Source organism: Anser cygnoides, chromosome 5, assembly GCF_040182565.1.
Source record: "Anser cygnoides isolate HZ-2024a breed goose chromosome 5, Taihu_goose_T2T_genome, whole genome shotgun sequence".
NCBI classification, from domain to species: Eukaryota; Metazoa; Chordata; class Aves; order Anseriformes; family Anatidae; genus Anser; species Anser cygnoides.
Genome location: NC_089877.1, coordinates 39,748,000 through 39,766,672, shown reverse-complemented (window position 1 = coordinate 39,766,672; position 18,673 = coordinate 39,748,000). Strand labels below are relative to the sequence as shown.

Genomic DNA, 18,673 nt, shown 5'->3' with positions numbered 1-18,673 from the left:
GTGAGTCTTTCACAATGTGTGTGCGTCGTATCTTGAGGGTGACAATCTCAGTTCTGGCTTCTAGGTGTTACTCTAAAGAATGGTGTAAGGCTTGTGCTTTTTTTCCCCTTGCATAGTTACTTTGAAGGGAACGTATTGAATTCCTTCTCACTTTGGACCTCTTCTGTGATGAACTGAAAACTTTTTAGGCATTCATTTCCTTTCTTGTTTGGGAAAGGCAGATATGTGTTGGGTTAAAACAATAATTAGGCTGGGCTGTTTATACAGGTGGGGAAGCATGTGGGCAGAAGAAGAAAACTTCTCAGAGTGAACTAGGAAGAAAAGAATATGTTTTTTTCCCTTCAACCTGCTGCTGAGGTTGAAATGCACAAGACCTTTCTAGTTGCTTTCTAGTACCTCTCCAGCTTGCTGTTAGGACAACTTTGTGTTTCTGCAATAGGAGAGTATCTGACAACCTTGTGGCAGCTGCTCCTCTTTGTGCAATGAAGGTATTTAATTTATTCTGGCAATAGTATGCCATTGAGACTCAGATGCAAATTTTAAAAGGTAAAAAAGCATAACTTAAAAAAAGTCAAAGATGAATTGTAATTTGTAGCTCTACATGAAAATATTTTATAATCTTCTTTTTGTGTATGTGTGGGTGGCTACGTCTGTGTTTGGACATCAGACTTCCATTATGCATTGCTGTTCAGACACTTCAGAACAAATGCTTTAACCTCTCTCCTGACCCTGTTATACAGGTAGGCTGGTTAAATGAAAATTTTGCTTACTGCTTATTCAGATCATGTTTGTGTTGACCTGTTCTGATGTGGAATTTAAGAAATGAATGGCTTCAACCCGAAATGAGTAGTGGTGTTTATGTGCCTTTGCTATGAAAAGTCCGCCCCGTTAACCTCTCTGTGCAAAGTGGTAAATTGTGCATGGATTCCTTATAGGACTGTATTAGACTCAGAGAGCTGCATTAGGAATGGATGTTTTTGGGGTCACGGTACTGGGTAAGCCACCTGGCAGATTGTAATTTGTTTTCTATTTTACCAGACCACCTCCTGCAACCACTGTTTAAATATTGCCCCTCTTTGCATTGCTTCTAAGAAACAGTTTCATACTTTGATTAAGGATTCAAGTACAAACTTGCGTTTTGCCTAACACAATAGGGCGCTAGTTTAAATTCCATAGCGGTGTTTACCATTTTCAAACCACACTGGAGCTATCTGTCAGCTGACTCAAGACAGTTTTCTTTGTGAGAATTAATATGGCACTGTGCTTGTGACCACAAAAACTGGAAAAAGCCTGTCCATTGAGATTTCTGGTATTTTCTGATTTTAGAATAAGCAGAAGTGGCATCGAAATAGTCTCTTACGTGGTACTGCAGCTGGGCTTTGCCAAAATGGTAAGTGCAAAGGCAGTGCTTAAAAATACGGATGGGGGATGTGGCAGGAGGAAACCATACTTGGATGTTTCACATCCTATGATGCGGAGTACATGGCAATAATTCATTTCACTGCTGTTATTTTAAATGTACTAGGCATGGATTCCCCCACCCCCAGTGTTATGCTCAGTGCAAACTGAAAATTTGTCCTATTGATGCATAAACTGGTGTGGAAAAAATGCAGACGAAGGGGTTACTTCCGTGAACACCTAAACAGTAGGTTTGTGTTAAATGATATAGGGGAAAAAACGAACAGACCTGTAGTGTCTCCTTTTAGATTCTGGATGCCAAATGTTTGTGAAGGGAGCAAGGCCCATTTCTGTTGTTTTTGCAGTTTATTTTATTCCTTCTTGGTTTGGCAGACAACTGTCTAGCCAATAATAGTAGATTATGCAGTGATGACGGTTCCAAAATCTTAATGGATAAAATAGTGGTTCTACATCATTTGGAAAATTTGGCTTTCAAATTTTCTTCAGGACTTCAACAAATACAGGCTTGACAAAGGTATGCTTGTTTCTAATCTGAATTGTTTCCAATTCCTAGTTCCAGATGTTATATTAACTCCAAAGGGTGCACATCTTAAAAAAAAAAAAAAAAAAAAAGCTGAAAAGAGACTTCTTGCTTCTGTCTGCACTAAATATATGATATTGCTAAAACTACGAAGAATTAGCATATGCTAGATTTGACTAGTGGCAAATGTCATTCATTGGAACAAACGTATAGTTGAGTCAGATAAAATGTCACTCATTGGAATAAATGTATAGTTGAGTCAGATATAAAGGTCTCAAATGTAGGTTCTACAATAAGATTTATTTTTATTCTGTTACAAATCTTCCCAAATAAAACCGTTTGTTAAGTGGAACCTGCCCCATGATGCTGTGCTTTAGGAAGTGTGAAGCAGGGAGAAGTTTCTAGTGACTAGTTGTGGACAGCACTTCTGTGCCAGTCGTATGGCTGTCTTCCAGGCAAATATTCAGTGTTTTGGTTTTGTGTTAGCTGCTTAGGAAGGAGAGCAAAAAGAAGGTGAAGTGGAAAGGATTATTTAAGATAATGAAATCTGTAATATTGTACTTGAATTTGTATCAGTGATAATACTTAATTTACAACCTCTGATGTAGCACATAACTATCACAATCTACGCTCAGCTCTGTAAATCATTCCTTGCTGGGGATGCTTCTGCTTTAGCCAAGATCATTGATTAAACTAAATTCGGTCCTTATGGCTCCTTCGTTTCTCTGTAAGGCCAGTGTTTGTCCTGCTGCAGCAACACGAAGGAATATTTTTTCTACTGTCTTCTATATTATTCTATAAATCTAAGTGTTGCTCAGTCTGGTGGAGTCAAACACATGACATTTTGAAAACGTGTTTTTTTTTTCTCAAGCATCTGGTCAAAAAGAGTGGTTTCCCTGGAAGAGAAGGCATGTTCAAAATTTCACTAACTCTTCTCCCACTTTCTGTCAGAAGTTTGCCAAGGGTCTGGAAAAAAATAAATCTGAGCTTATTTTGGAGTTAAAATGTCCATAGTATGTTACAAACTGAGTGGAAAAATGTTTCCAAGATCTGTAGGGATTCCAGTGCTTCTTCAATTAAAAAAGGCATCAATTCTAGTAATTTCCATCATTTGGGTGGGATTAACAATTTCTGTTACTGCCTCAAGTTTCTCCTTCTTCAGAGTCAGTGCTTATACATCCATTTATCTTACTACAGCTGCAAGAACGTATAGAATAATTTTAGGACTGTAAAGATTATTGCTTGTGATGTTGCTAATCATTAGTAGAGGTCTGAAAGCTGCCTTGCAAATAAAATGGGGAAGAAAGGGGAGGACCTATCCATTGGGTTGCTTCAGGTTTTGCATTGGCAAATCTGGTAAGTGTAAAAATACTGCAAAAAAGACTTAGTACCAAGCTGAAGTTTGGCGGCATGTCTCTGTTGGACAGAAGAGCTTGAGTGGTGTTTTCTCCATGCAGTTATTTTCCTTTTCAATTGGAGTGGCTTGCTGATAATTCCGCTGTATCACAAATCAGTGAGGATCAGGCTTGAGTCTAGACTGGAAAATTGGTTAAAAAAAAAAATTCTTTCCAGTATGTCAGTGCCCAAAGGGTCTCTAAGAGAGGGCAATGAAGTTAAGTACAAATGCCAGCCTGGCTGAAGAAGCGTGAAATAGTTCTGTGCTGTTTGTCCCTCCAAAATGTTGAATTTCAGGACATTTACAGGAAAACCAGTTGTAATTCCCATGCCTCCAGCATAAAGTTGGCTCTCTAAATTTGGACTGTGTAGGTAATATTCAAGAGAAGGCAGATTGTATCAGTCTCCTTGTACTTATTTTTATAGGCCGGTAGGCTGTGTGTGGAGGAAGGGAAATGCGTTTAGGAATTCAGCCCCAGAATATCTCCTTGGCTTTCTTGGAAAAGATTTTGAGTCTAGATGATGATTTGAAACTGAAGAAAATCCGCGAGAGAGTGGAAGTGTGGGATCTTGGACTCTTAAAAGATGAGTTACGTAGGAGCCATTTAACGGTTTTGTTCTGTGTTGTTTTGCTTTTTTCTGTTTTTCTTTACAGCTAACTAATTACTTCTCTGCCTAATGATGTGGCTATTAACTGGTCCATTCTTCAGTGTCTGAATTCTGGTGCTTGTAGCCTCGTGCCTGCAGTATGATACGTAGTTGGGGCTAAAGCCCAAACACAAGTGGTGTGAGAAGGCTGAAGTGGGCAGGTGGCACCGAGACTGGAAACCAGTTTTTGTCGGTATAATGGGCAGGAGAGGAAACTAGAGGTCCCAGGACTTTTTGGGTGAGCCCTGGGCTGATGCCTTTCTTCTGTGTTTTCTCTCGTGTCCTGGCAAAACAGGCAGGTTTTTCTGCAGGCACAACCAGGAGCTCATCTCTGAGATTGCAGGGGGGACCTCCCTGTGGGTGTTGTTTTCTTCAACGCACAGGTTCAAAGGTAAAGCTGCCTTTACCATACAGTGTTTCTAAGCGGATAGTCCCAGAAAGGAGACTAAAAACAACAACAAAAAAAAAGCATCGATGCCAGCCTCTGGTTGAACTTCCTTGTGTGTTCCTGCCTGTCCCCAGCTGCTGGCTGCTCCCCAGCCTCTCTGCTGCCTTGCAGATGTTTTGATGCCCCAAGAGCTGCCAGCATGACTGCACACGCCGTTGCTTTCCTTGGGAGGATTCTGCCAAAAGGATCCAGGTTTGAAAAGGCGAGCCCAAAAAAGTGTGCTACGGCAGCTCCTTCGCCCGGCTGAGCTGCAGCCGGAGCACAAATGGAAAAATGCAACAAATGGAAAAACGTTTTACTGTTGCAGTAGGTTTTTAAGAAATGCTCTCAGTGCTGCTGCAGTAGAGATGCAAATGGATTTACATTGAAGGGCCACAGACCTGGCCTTGAAGCAAATGTGCATGCCATCAGCAACTTTTTTTTATGCCTGTGTCTTCTTGGTGACTTGCAGAGTGACCGACCTCAGAATATGGTCCTGAGACTTCTCAACTGCATTTCTCACTGAGGTAGGGTCACCATGGGCTTGTATGAGAGGCACTGTGAAGGAATACTCTTCTTCCCACAGTGAAAGTAACTTGTGTTTTGGAGCCAGGGTTACACGTTTGCATCTCTTGCTCCTACAAAAGGCGTAGCAGAGACCGTGGTTTGGTGTAGCCGAAGGAAGCGAGATGCCAGTGCAGTGCTCTGTGATGTGTCTGGAGCGGTTCGCTCCTCGCATTTTGAGACAGCAGCTGGTGCGGGAGGCCTGTGACAGCCCTCATTGTGTCACACTGTTCTTAATTTAACATAGAGGGGATTTGGAGGCTAGCTGCAGCTGGCTGTGATGGGGGTCAATGGATAGTCCTTGCATATGCGATGGGTTTCCTTCTCCTATCCGATTCCTTCGTTTGGGCGCAGTGGCAGACTCGAGCAAACCGGTGCTTTTAAAAACCAGGGCTGCCTGGAGTTTGCTACTTTGCCCTTGAAGCTGATGTCGATTCCTCCAGTGCGCAGGTAATTCTGCGAGTCTGCATTTGGGAGCACAGGACCTTGGGGTCTGGATACTACGATCCCTTGAAGACTGAGAAACTCCAGGGCAAAACTGGAAGGGAGCCAGCTTCAGAGCAGCTTAAAACAAAAATGCTGATCGGCAGTAAAACAAACCAACCAACCCAAATGCAACATGTCCACAATGAATTAGGTGAACTGCAGCAGGGGGACTCGAGAGGTATTTTTTTTTTAATGATAGGTTGCAATCAGGTGTGTGTTGGTTTTTAAGCTAATGCAGTTCCATCATTATTTTTCAGGGTGTCAGACATTCTTCCAGACAGCAATCGTTACCTTAACTGATACGTTAGACCTGTACGTTACTGTTGTCCAGTTGTTCAGAAAGACTGGGAAAGGTTTTTCAGCTTCCTTGTGGAAGGTCTGGAATTTACTGTCTGCATTTAGAGTGGGATTTTCTGTGGAGCCAGGGAGCTTTGGCCTTCATTGCTGAAATTTGATGGCAATTCTGTTTAAACTCCCTTTGAATTCAGTACAAATCCAAATCTCTAACCATCACCAACCCAAAAAGTGGACTGTTGAGCTGAGCATGCTCAACTTAATAGTCTTAAAAATGCGTAGTAGTTTTCAAAGCTTGCTGTTGGTTCTCATGTGGAGGAAGAATGTCCTAATCCCAAATAGACAACATATTTACATTGAAGCTGTCACATGCATTGTGGTTATTGAGTAGCAAAGTCCTATTATCCTATCACAAAAAGCTTATATAATGGTTACTTCTTCAGAAGTACTGTGCTTAAAAACTGACAAACTGTTGTGAACAGCATACTTTTGCTTTTGGTATGTTGAAACTGGAAAATCCTATGGATGTTTTAACCTCTGTAAAATGCTCAGATGGAGAATCTGAGGTCAGGAAGAGGTGGAGGTTCAGACTGCAGAGAGATGATCTGTTTAGCATTAGCTAGTCAGGATTGCATGAGACTGCAGTCCTCACAACTGTTTGGCTGAGCACCAGCTCTGCATTACATAGAGAGCGATTGCCAAGAGCCGGGAGTTTTGCAATAATGTTTAGAAATTTCCTCTATTTAACAAAACAGAGCAGAGGAAAATTGCTCTATACTCCAGTGAATTGTATTCTCCTCTAAATAAAATGGTTAAAGTGGTTGAGAGTCTTATCTAATGAGTATCTGAGCAACTTCATATATGTGTCCCCAAATCTCTGCTGATATTCTGGTTTTTGTTCAGTTATCTAGCACATCCCTAAACACGTTTTGCGTGCTGCTTGGTGGTCCGGGCCCTGTTGGCTGCTCACATGGGCTTGGCTGTCCTCCTTCCCAGCTGCTGAACTGTGTTAAGAGATGATGAAATATGCTGTTCCATGTAACCAATTTCAGTATTTGCTGCAGGGATATTAAGGACAGTCTGAGAGCTATTGCCTTGTGCACCAGGAGGGGAGTTCATGTGGCATGCTTAATGGGTGGTCTGTGGGAAAAGAAAGAAAAGCTTGAAGAACCCTCCATAAAAATGTCTGTAGGAAGGTGGTCTGAAAGACACACGGAGAGCTTGTTTCCAGCCTCTGCAGAGATGGAAGTGTGCTAGGTTATGCGTGCTGAATCCAGTCATTTGCCTGTTCTGGTGTGTGAAGGTTTTTACTTGGAGTAGGCGATGTAATTAGGAGTGAGACAAAACAGTGAGTAAGTTCAGAGTGTGCTGTTGGGGAGTTTTGAAACATTTTAGTGCCATCCCAGAGAATCCCAACAAATCCTAGGTTACAAATAAGGAGAAAAAAAAAAAAAAGAAAATTAAAAGGCAGCTTTTCTGGATTTCTTCAGAGAAATCCTTTCACGTCTTCCATCCAGGTGCTATAAACCAATTCAGGCCAGTTGAGATGAAATTGAATATAACGTTTTATTGTAAATAATAATGTTAACAGTGACAAACGGTAGGCTGCCAAAATCAACACTGAACTAAATCTCTTCTTCCTCAGACACTGTTATTATTGGGGGGGAAGAATCCTATGAAATATAATGAGATCTTAAAAAATAAGCTTGCTTATTTTATTTAAGAGCTAAATGGCAGTTTATGTTAATATTTTATCATATTTTAACATTAGTATTCAATAAAAGGTACTAGATGCATCTGCTCTGGGAGGCTGACAGGATCGTGACTATGATGTTACTGGGAGAGGTGTGTGGTTTTTGGTGGCGGTGTTTATTGTATGTCTTGCGTTTCAAGACACAGATGAAACTCCTTTGCTGGGGTAAGATTTAATTGAACAAAAAACTTCAGGGGGATGGCTATCCAACTGCTATTTAAAATCACCTTTTGCAATGAATTCTACAGCTTCTGTAGCATGTTCCAGTGTCTTCAGTGCATGTGTTGCTCTGTACCCCATCCACATCGACAAAAAACCTGAAGCCTGCCCAGATCTAATTTCTTCAGTGCGCCTTTTCTCCAGGGTCTAAGGATAAATGATCTTGATCCTCTTGTAAAAGCTTTTACTGGTCGGACTGTTATTTTACTCCTCTCTTTCTCCATGACCACCTTAACACACCTCCTAAACAAGGAGAACAAATCCTTTAATTCTTTCACTTCATGTGTTTTCTGAACCCAGTTACAACTTATTTTTTACGCTTTGCTGTGGGCCCTTTCCAACTTGCTGCTGCTAAACTAGATGTTCTCTAAACTTACAGCTAATTTACACGAACCCTCCTTCCAACATATGTGTAACTAAAGCTTCTTTGCTTCTTGTAGGTACATTGGTGGCTGAGCAGCCTCTCTTAGTCTAGCCTGATGGCAAATAGATGACTGAGCTCCTGGTTGTCTTCTAATACTTAACAATGATACTCAATATAATACTTAGCATATATAAATAAAACTGGCATCAAATAGGTTTGTATTTCAGGATACAAGTGTGGATAGGATTACTTTGCACTGATTTATGCCTAGTGTAACCATGTAAACAACTTAAAGTATAGGTTTTTAAAGAGTAAAATTTACGAAAATTGCCTGACATCTGCTACACACTCTGGGCATAAATGTGGGATATTCTTAGTGGTTTAAAATAACACCTCAGTCTCCCCAGAATTTCAGACCTCAATTCCACCCAAAATTAGATAAATTGCAAATGAATCCTCCTTCCATGATAACCAGAACGCTTAATTTCACATTTTAGAGGGGGAAATTACCATCAAATGGATTTGGAGTGTTAGATGGAGTGGAGAGTGGGAGGTGTGGAGTGAGTGAAAATGGAGTGGAGGGTCAGAGGAACGGGGTGGAATGTGGGAGAAGGAATTTATTTTCCTCTCAAAGGTGGGACTTTAAACCAGCCATCACCAAATAGCTGTGTCTTTACAGCTCCTCAACCCCCATGCTCACTGCCTGATTAATTAATTTATTACAAATGGAGCAAAGAATAGGCTGCTGAAGCAAGGTGGTGTATGTGGGAGGAGAAGTGGTGAACCTTGGTTTTGGGTCAGGTCTGCGAACTGCTACCACCTACCTCTAGGTTGCAGCAAGAATATTCTTTAATTCAGTAATTACACTGGGAATTCACCTTATCTAGAATAATGGGTTTTGAGGATGAAAGTCATAGCCTTCTATTCTTTGGAGGACTGTATCTGGCAAGTTTAAACTCGGGCTGGATATGCGCAGTTAGTACAAGATCAACATTTAATCTCTCTTTTTGAAGTTGGTGATCAATGGATTTCAGATTCTCTGCAGCAGCAGCTGCCAGTAAAAAGGACTGGGGTCCAGAGCTTAGGGTTTTTAAGAAAGATTTTTTTTTTCTGCTGAATATATAGCAGTTGTGTTAAAAAAGAAAGGAAATCTGTGTTTGTGGGATTTGTGCGTGCCATTGTCTTCTTGCATAGTGAGTTGTCAGAATTTTATTTTTAGTTGTGCTTGATTTTTGGAGATGGGTCTGGCAAAACTCTTGATTCCCATACTTTCTCTTCCAAGCCTGAATCTCTTTCCTTTTTACCTTCTTTCCTGGGTCTTGATGGGTCTTGTAGCATCTGTGTGTTCTGGCATGTGAGCTTCCTGCTGCCACCAGCTGCTGGCTCACCCCCTGAGCTAAGCCAAGAAAAATGGGACTAACACCCAAAAGGGTGACAGCATGTGGAAGAACTTCCTTCTCTGGATGTTTAAAAGCAGCCTTATGCTTTGTATCAAAGGCCTAGTCTCCTTATGTTCCGAAAGTGTTAGAGCTGAACGAGGAAAGGGATCACACTGTGCTGTTGATCTGGTTTCTCTGTTGAATTTCAGGCTGGTGGGACTGTACTTAACCGAGCTGTTTCTGTGCAGCAGCTATTTTTGAGCACAGAAAGCTGGTGCACGCTGGCCCCATATCCCGCCTTAGAGTTTTCATAAGACTGTAACACACTTGGGTGCAAAAGTTTTGACATGTTTGTTTTTACCATCTTGTGTGCCTGTGGCATCGGGTGTGGGGGTTGTTTTTGTTCCATGGTAATGAGTGTTTTTGTGGTTTGGGACATGGACTGCTGCAAGAATTAGATGCTATTCTCTCTGTCCAGCAGCACAGACAGCTTAACCACGGAGGTCTCCGATGCATTTGTCCTGTTAAGAATTGCTATAATATTTAAAATTTCAGCTGTTGCACATACTGTTATTTTGGATAGCTGGTTTAGGTTGTATGCTTATTAAAATGAGATCTTCATTCTGTGTTGTGAACCAGGCTCCCGTGATCCTCGGTCGTGTCTGTTAAAAGTGCAGCCAAACCTTTCTGTGACCTTTAGCCTAGTTAGCTGTGTTAAGATTTGTTAAGTAAGGCTTTTTTCCTGGGCTATACATAGGATTTATGTGTCTTCCAGTGCTTTCGAGAGTAAGAATCATGCGTGTGTCCAGTGGTGTCACGCCTTCAGCTTTCAGGGGATGCGGACAAACTGTGGGCACGTAAACAACTGTGAGCCAGTAATATAAATATCTCTGCCTAAAACCTGATAGCTCAGCTCATCTTAGTAGGGCTACTACAGCTTCACAACTGACCAGCAACTGGTAACATGCTGTCTTGGTACTACTTAATGTCATCTTGGTCTTAGTATGTCAATGAGTTGAGCAGTGTCTGACTTTTGCAGAACTACTGCTGAAACCAAGCGCGAAGGCTGTTCCTGAAGATCGTGTAGTCATCTAAGTGCAATTGGCAGTCGTTTGTCCCACACCACTTCTGCTGGGGCTAGCGGAGCGCTTCGTAAGCTTTAAGTGCTATAACTGGGACTGGAGAAGTTAAACCCCAAATGAAGGTTAATGACTGAATTCAGAAGCAGGTTGGGGAACAGGAGGCACATACTGGCCTGCTCTGCTAGAAGGCAGTTGATTATAGCTGGCAGATGGCATCAACAGAAGATTTGCCCAAGAGCATTCAGAAGATCTAGAGCAAAGCTGGAAACCGAACCCAAGCAGGCTGATCAGGACTGTTTTCTCCAGCTAACAGACCAATGAGAAGCTGCATTTTCGCACTCTTGTGCAATAAGCTTCTGTGTAGACAGCTCCTTCATAAACTCAAGGGTGTGTTTTCCAATAAGCAGAAAACCACTGGAAAATGGTGTTTTAAAAATGTAGTGTCTTTCTAGAATAAAGTGATGTTCTTCAGGCACTGCATAATCCAGATTAGGCTGTAGAACTACTACAGATCTGTACCTAAACTGCAGTAGTTTTTACCTGTTTAGAGTTCATTTGTTACTTTGTGGGATTTCACGTTCTTTTTTTTCTTTGTCAAGGGATTGTGATCTCCAACTATGTACAGAGGTTGTAAATGTTGCCTATTATGGAAAAATATGAACTGTTCTAATTTTACTGAAGAAAATACAGCTTTTTTTTTTAGTAGCTACATTAAAATGTTGTCGTTTCAATTGGGTGGTAATAGGCTGCATATAAACAGTTTGTCCTCCACATTCATCATTCATCCTCTTAGTGTTTATTCTTCTCTCTTTTCAAAATAGAAGCTGGTTTTCCTTTTCCAGCATTTTGTAATTGTCTGGAGTGTTGCTGATCAAAACAGAACATAGAAACAAGTGTTCCTTTGAGTGTCTTTTAACTTGCTACCCATGAAATAACTTCTCAAGCAAGGGATGCTGCATCTCGTTGTCTAACAGATAAGCTCATTTGAAGGTAAGCAGTAATTAAAATTGCTGCTAGTTTTTTGGGTCTGCTTCATATGCCCTCACCTCTAGCTCGTCTTAGTAAAAAGGGTCAGAGGTTTCAGAGGAGTTTGGAGTAGGATGCATCATGAGCTTGACCACAGATGGATTTTGAATATCAGCCCACAGTGACAGTATTTACAAATCAGTTGCTTTCACTCAGATTTCTGTAGAAACACATTGACTGTTTGACATAATAAACATGACTGAGTTTATGGCATGAAGATGGAGCAGATAGTGGTAAGAGCAGAAATTGTTATTAACCGTATTTCCAGTTTGCCTTTTTAAGAGCTGTGCAGTTAAATGCACCAAAGACGAAGTGTTCTTGGAAGCTTCAAGCCCAGCTCAGGATTTGAGTGTGAGACTTGGATGGTTTGTAAGGAGATTGATCTTCACGTTTTTGGAAATGAACCTTCCATTCTACATACAGATGGGATTAAAAATAAACAAATTAGTACTATGTGTTGATGGCATGATATTGAATCTCTGGTTGTTTTGACGATGGCACAGAAAATCAAGTTGTTTTATTTTTCATCAATCGCGTTTGTTTTGTTTTTCTGAGCTTTCTGTGTTTTCTCATTCTAATGCCTTTAAAAAATAAATGGTTATAATCACATAGAGGCAGAATGTATTGTTTGAATTGCTAAACTGTTGAATTTAGTAATTCTATGAAACTAAATGCCATGAAGCAGTTGCCAGCGTATTAGAAGTCTGAGCTGAGGTATAAGGCAATTTTTTCTCCCTCTCCCATATGTCTTAAAGCCCATCTTTGTTGGTTGCAAATGACTACAGCGATATTGCTATAGGTCATGTTAACTGACTGCTGACTAGTGGCCTTTCCCCTTCACGCCCCAGACGCCCCTGGGTTGTACACTTTACAATTCAGTGAATTGTTCACAAGTGTGAACTGATTCTTCTTTGGTCGGGTTGAAGTCTGAAAAGGCAGGTATGTTAGGCTACCAAGAGGAGTGCATCTCTTAGCTGAGAAAGTCTAATGCTACTTATAAAGGCTGCTGTTTTACCTATCTTTCTAGAAAAGCATCTGCTTTCATGAGTGTCCCTTTCAGATTTACTCTTTACTTACTGGGAAAGTTGGAAGTTTGCAAAATTTTGTGAACTTTTCTTTGGACACCACGGAGTTTGTATTTACTTGAAAAGCTGCAGAGTTGGCAGAACTAACCTTGCCACGGCGTTAAGAGTTTGGACCTAATGTGGTAAGTGCCAGGCCATCGAAACGGAGCATTTAATCTCTCTTCTGACTCTTGTGTTATTTGCAAAGTTGGGAGAGCCTGTGTTTCTTCAGCAGCATTCCGAGCAGGAATCAGTGTTGAGAACCAGCTTGTTGTTTTGATTCCTGTTTTTTTCCCCTTTCTTCTCCATGCCAGCAGGGCTCTAAAAGTGCTCTGCGGTGATTTTTATAGAACATGGTCTGCATAAAACATGCTAGTGGGGAGGAGCAGAGAAGTGAATATGATTTTTAAAATCAGAGTTGCACCAAATCCTTTTTTTTTGTTTTCCAGAGGAAATTGAATAGTCATTTGTTTTTTAAAAGGGATGAACTCTGGACATCTTTCAATAATCAATCGGTTTACATCTATGTACAAATGCACTGAAATTTTAACACAACTGCAAGCAGGGCAGTATGATTTCCCTGCTGGGTGTTCGTAGCAAAAACAATGCAGCTGTACTTCAATCAGGACAACTCTGAAGCACAGAAGTGACAGTGAACACAGCGGTTAATGTGTTATCTGTATGCTGTTGCCCTACTGTGTGCATCAGTGGGGAAGAAATCTCTTGAAAGGGATGGGGAACTGGGATAATATTGATACTGATTGGATTAGACGTTGTTCATGTCTGATCTTTAGTTAAGAAGCTGTTGAGTTCCTCTGATGTTGATTGGAGTTGATATTTCAGGCTCCTTTTTCCTTTGTAGCAGTATTAATGATGGCTTCAGTGTGGAAATGTCTAGTTGAAAATCTGTCTATTCATATTCCGTAAAACATTTTGGGGACTATATATATATTTAATTTTGTACATAGACCTTTTATGGCTTTAATCTTAGGCTGGATATGGGACAGGTTTGGTGAAGCAATATGCATAACTGAAAAATCCTGTCCCAAAGAACTTGTGACTTAAACAGAGCCCGCTATCATCAAACTTTCCAAGTGTTCAGATGGTTTGGTACAGTGCCACTTAAAATAGACATAGTTATGGGGAAACAATGAGTTGCAGAGAAGAAAACAAGCACTTTGCATTCTAGATGTTTTTTTCTTCTGTTTTCTATAACTAACCTGTTGGGCTTTCGTGATATTGCTAGTGCTTTTAAAGATGACAGGGGAGGACGTGGCAAGTTAGGAAATGAGATGGAAGTGATACTGGGACTTCATTACTTAATAAATAATTCTCTTCAAGCTTTATCAACTTTTCTGAGTTATAAATGTTGTAGAAGAAAAATGTTTTATGTTCAGTGAAGCATTCACGATAACAATTGTCTGTCTGTGTGCTGTCCGAGATCCCCCCAAAACCTGCAGCTGAATTAAATTTTCCTTATTACTTTCATCAGTATAGACTTCCTCTAAAAAAAAAATAAAAATACAGCCATCTCTTTCCTGACTCGGGAAAAAAGGCAGCGCAGAATGTTAATAAAAAGGCTGAGTTTTTAAGCATGTTTTTAATTTCATCTGAAGTTGAGTTGTAGACTCTGACGGAGCCCTTAGCCTGCAGATAAATACATAAAGTGTTTTTCTGGACGTACTTTGCTTTGGCCCATGAAGTTCCAGGTGCTCTCCAGTGCGCATGTAGTTGGAGCCAGAGGTCAGGAGCAAAGCAGTAGCATGGGATCAGGCTGCCAGCATAGCAGACCTGCAACTCAGAACTTGTATAAACTGTCGTCCTTTCAAAGGATTGGAGGAACCGAGTGTGAAAGACATTATCAAGAGCTGACTTTGATATATCATATACAGTAATGTGAATTTGAAACTGGAGGTATTTATATCACAGGCCTGAAGTAATAGACGAAATAACGTTATCTGTCGTTGCTGCTCTGTTCTGTGTGTTGTTCCTTGAGATGAGTGGCAAGTTTATGGACCTCTGCTGGTTGTGCGTTGGAAGCAAAAGTGTCAAGTGAAATACTGAAGCTAGAAGTCAACAGCTGATCAGCATAGACCTCCGCCAGCTGTTGTTTGAGATAGAAGAAGTGGAAGAAGGGATGGGGAGAGTACTGGGTTTGAAGGTGGCCAACTGTAGGGGCAAATGAAAATAGTTCTTCATTCGATGACAGAAGATCACTACCAGACTTTGTCAGTCTTAGGAGAAGCTGAGGGAGCTCCATTACTTCCAGAAGTTAATGACTTTTTCTGGAACGTTGGTGTTCTCCTAACCTGCCAGTAGTATTTGCAGCCGTGACAGGTATGGTAGCACCATTGTACTTGGTTGCTGTCTCCTGAGCCATATCTGAAGATAAGTAATTTTCTAGTTTACTGCTGGATGAAGAAGAAAGACTGTACTCTTAGGGGAGAGATGAAGTAGTTAGTTTGGCCATCAGTCTGACTGGCGTGGCTGGGAAAGCATGTTCTGCAATACGTCTATTTAACGTCCTCTTCTGGAAGGAGCAGTGGGGCTGAATCATGCCTTTGGTCCCATTTGTAGTGGGTCCTTCAGAGGACACTTATGCTTTCCCTTTCCTGGAGCTTTGTAACCTGGCTTTTTAGAATTTGTCCTAAACCTTAGTTTACGGATTGACTGAAGGTACCTGTGCATGTGGGCTGGAGTATTCATGATTACACTGGAGGGTGTGAGTACAATAGCAAAGAGTTTTTTGTTTGTTTTTCTGAACTGGCAAGGTATTTCCTGTGTTAATATTGGCATCTTGTCTATGTTAGTCTCAGTTGAATGCTCTTTTACCTCAACCCACTTGCTAACGTGTAAGAATGAGTTCTAGGTGAGTTTGGACTAAACTACTGAAGGGCCTCAGTCCAAACCCTTCGGCTGTGTGAAGGACTCTATTGTAGATAAGGAATCAGGCCCACTTATCTCTGTCTTTTCTTTTACTCCTTTGTCTGACAAATAGAGGCAATAAGTTATGGGCAGTGTGCATTTTTCTCTCACGTGAAACTTCTGTGTTCCTTTTTGCTGTATTGCCTGCCCTGATGATCTGGGAAAATACGTCTTCCTTTGCTGTAGTCATACTCAGCACTTGAACATCTGTAGATGCTGCTAATGCTAATATGTTTTTGTTTTTTTTCTTCTGTAGCATCTCCCTTCCTGCTTTTTGCCAACCGTCGGGACGTTCGACTCGTGGATGCTGGAGGCACGAAGCTGGAGTCCACTGTGGTGGTCAGTGGTTTAGAGGATGCTGCTGCGGTTGACTTCCAGTATTCGCAAGGCATCGTTTTCTGGACAGATGTGAGTGAAGAAGCCATCAAGCAAACTTACATTAACCAAACTGGCAATGTGGTGCAGAATGTCATCATTTCTGGTCTGGTTTCCCCGGATGGCCTGGCATGTGATTGGATTGGGAAAAAACTTTACTGGACAGACTCAGAAACCAATAGGATAGAAGTAGCTAATCTCAATGGAACATCTAGAAAAGTCCTCTTCTGGCAAGACCTTGATCAGCCCAGGGCAATAGCTTTGGATCCGGCTCATGGGTAAATATTAATTTGACTTAAATGCTTAAATAGCTACGGTCGTGATTTATGTTGGGTTTTCATTTCTGAAAGAGAAACATGGTCTTTTGTTTCAGTTTACATTTTCCCAAGGTATTTTTCTCAAGATCCATAACTGAACATATGTTTAAACTTTAATATTTTGTGGCCAGAAATGAGAGTCCTGGGCCAAAAAGAAAAATACAGCTGTTCTTAGGTGCCAAGTCAAATACTCGATCAGTATGATTGCCTAACTTATTCCATAGTGCTTCTGAAACGTAATTAATTTTTCCAGCCTTTTTTATTACTATTCCCTCAGTTATCTTGTCTGGTAAGTTCCTTATTTGATATATGATATCTGATGTGTCCAGTCAGCAAGGTGTATAAATCTGTGTGAGTCAAAACAAATTCTTTCTTGCTGTGCTCTGGTAAACACAACCAGGATATTTTTAAGTGGTGACTTCAATGGTTATGTTTGTGCTGGCAAGTGAAAGAACCCAGGTGAAATCAGGGGCTCTTAATGCTTTAAGATGACCAGGTTAGGCAGTAAAAAGAGAACAGGCTGAATTTGTTGCAATGACCAGTCAGGTGCTTGTAGTACTCTTGAAAATACTTGTCTCTGTATGGTTCATCCGTCCCTCCCTCTTCAATAACCTCCAGCCCTGCACATGCACTATTTGCTGTCCCCGTGCACAGACAGTACCGATGTTCACTTTGTGCCCTGTATTCATTGCAGTGATAATTGAAGGGGTCCCTGCCCCTTGTGGAAATCATACTGTCAACAATGATGAACTGTGGATAAGGGGAGCAGCAAGGAAGTATTATGCTCACAAGCAAAGCTAGTTGCTGTTTTTAGTTTGCTACCCTTTTTTACAACTTTTTCTGAGAGTATTTATCTTCTTCTTCTGTATGGTATATGCCTTTAGGTTTCTCATCTTTAAGACGATCTGACATCAGCTGACAATTTCATTGAGTCTAGCCTCGTTGTAAAGGGATGTTGAGTTAATGCAAGGTCTTAGCATAAACCACAGAAAAAGTAATTTTATTGCTTATTGGTAAAATGGAACTGACTGCTCTGGGAGACCAGCAGTCTCTGGAGAAATGATCTTCTTCAGGTGTGTGAGAAGTGAATACTGAAACAGAGCAATGAAAGAGGGCAGCTTGGGATTGCTGTGTCAGCAACTGCCATATGCTACAGACTGAAGCTTTGAAAAGTTATTTTTGCAGAGATCTCAGCATAAGGCTTTTCAGATGAATGGGAGGTGTTATGGGTACATTTATGATACATATACGAAGGACACAAAAGTACTAAATGAAACTGTGTGCACCCAAAGAAACAAAATCCTTAGTTTTGTTGACATACCAAGCGCCAGAGCTGCCTGTGTTCTCCAGATAAATGATAGAAGGGGAAGTAATAATTGATAAGAAGGAAAGTGGAGAGACTGTTTTGGACCACAGGACTTTCAGGAGAGACTTTGTCCTCTTAATGCTGACTTCACTTCTGCTACTGATGCCTTCAGGTGAAAGGAAGGAGAGAATTTACCTGCAGGGGTCAAGAAGTTCAGTAAAATATTGATTAAAAAAACTTCAAAACCTGAAATCTGTAAAATTCTTCCCCTAGCAAGTTGTTGTATGCAAGTATTTTAAGTAAAGTAGCAGGAATCCTATCTCTATCCTTACAGTAACTCATCTATGCTTAATTAAGTGTACACTAACTTTAAATGAGTTCAGTAGTATAATTTAAAGAGAGAATATGATGTTAAATTCAGTGTTTCGTAATGAAGTAGATCAGAAATAGTGGAATGGCACTGTCCAGCAATACTAATGCCAGGCTGACATCTCATAACTGGATCCAGTTCCTCACCTTTTGACTGTTTTCTTTAGCGTAGCCTACATGTTGGTCATGGAAATGCATTTTATGTCTTATTAGGTGCTTTCTGACTTTTTTGAAAAACTGATGGGTTTAATTGGGGATTTCTGGTAACATTCCTCCTATATTATGGGAAATGCAAAATTATTCTTTTAATAGAAACTGGATTAAAACAACTGGGAGAGAAAGTGTGGCTGGTACAGTCAAATGGAGAGCTTTTACAAAAATCACTGGTATTGTGTGAAGCTGTAGTGTTCTGCAGATCTAATCCTTGGTTGTGTTTGGAAGGAGGAGGAGGCACAGGCGTGGTTTATTTTGCATGACTTTGAAAGACAGATCTCAGTGGCAATACTCTGTTCAGAACAGATGTGCAGCATTTCTTAAGCATACACAAAATTGACCGAGTCTAACAATAGAGGACTTTGTTTCACACTAGCTTCCTGTTGCCTGGGAGTTGTACTGTGTCCAGTTTACAGCTCAATATTTTGTGGTTATGAGACACATTCCAAGATTAAGAATACAGTGCCAGCTTACAAGGAAGTTATCTGGCATTAGCTGCCTGGTATGTGCTAGGCATCATGCCTTGGG

General features: G+C 40.9%; 1 protein-coding gene across 4 annotated transcripts in view; it reads left to right on the top strand.

Moving 5' to 3' along the window:
* Nucleotides 1–18,673, top strand: part of LRP5 (LDL receptor related protein 5) — a 170,364-nt gene that overhangs the window by 39,030 nt on the left and 112,661 nt on the right. For all 4 annotated transcript variants that reach the window (XM_048059683.2, XM_013185662.3, XM_066997956.1 and 1 more), the window contains exon 2: nt 15,822–16,218. In XM_048059683.2, the coding sequence (XP_047915640.2) occupies nt 15,822–16,218 (397 nt within the window). The remainder of the gene's footprint in view (nt 1–15,821; nt 16,219–18,673) is intronic.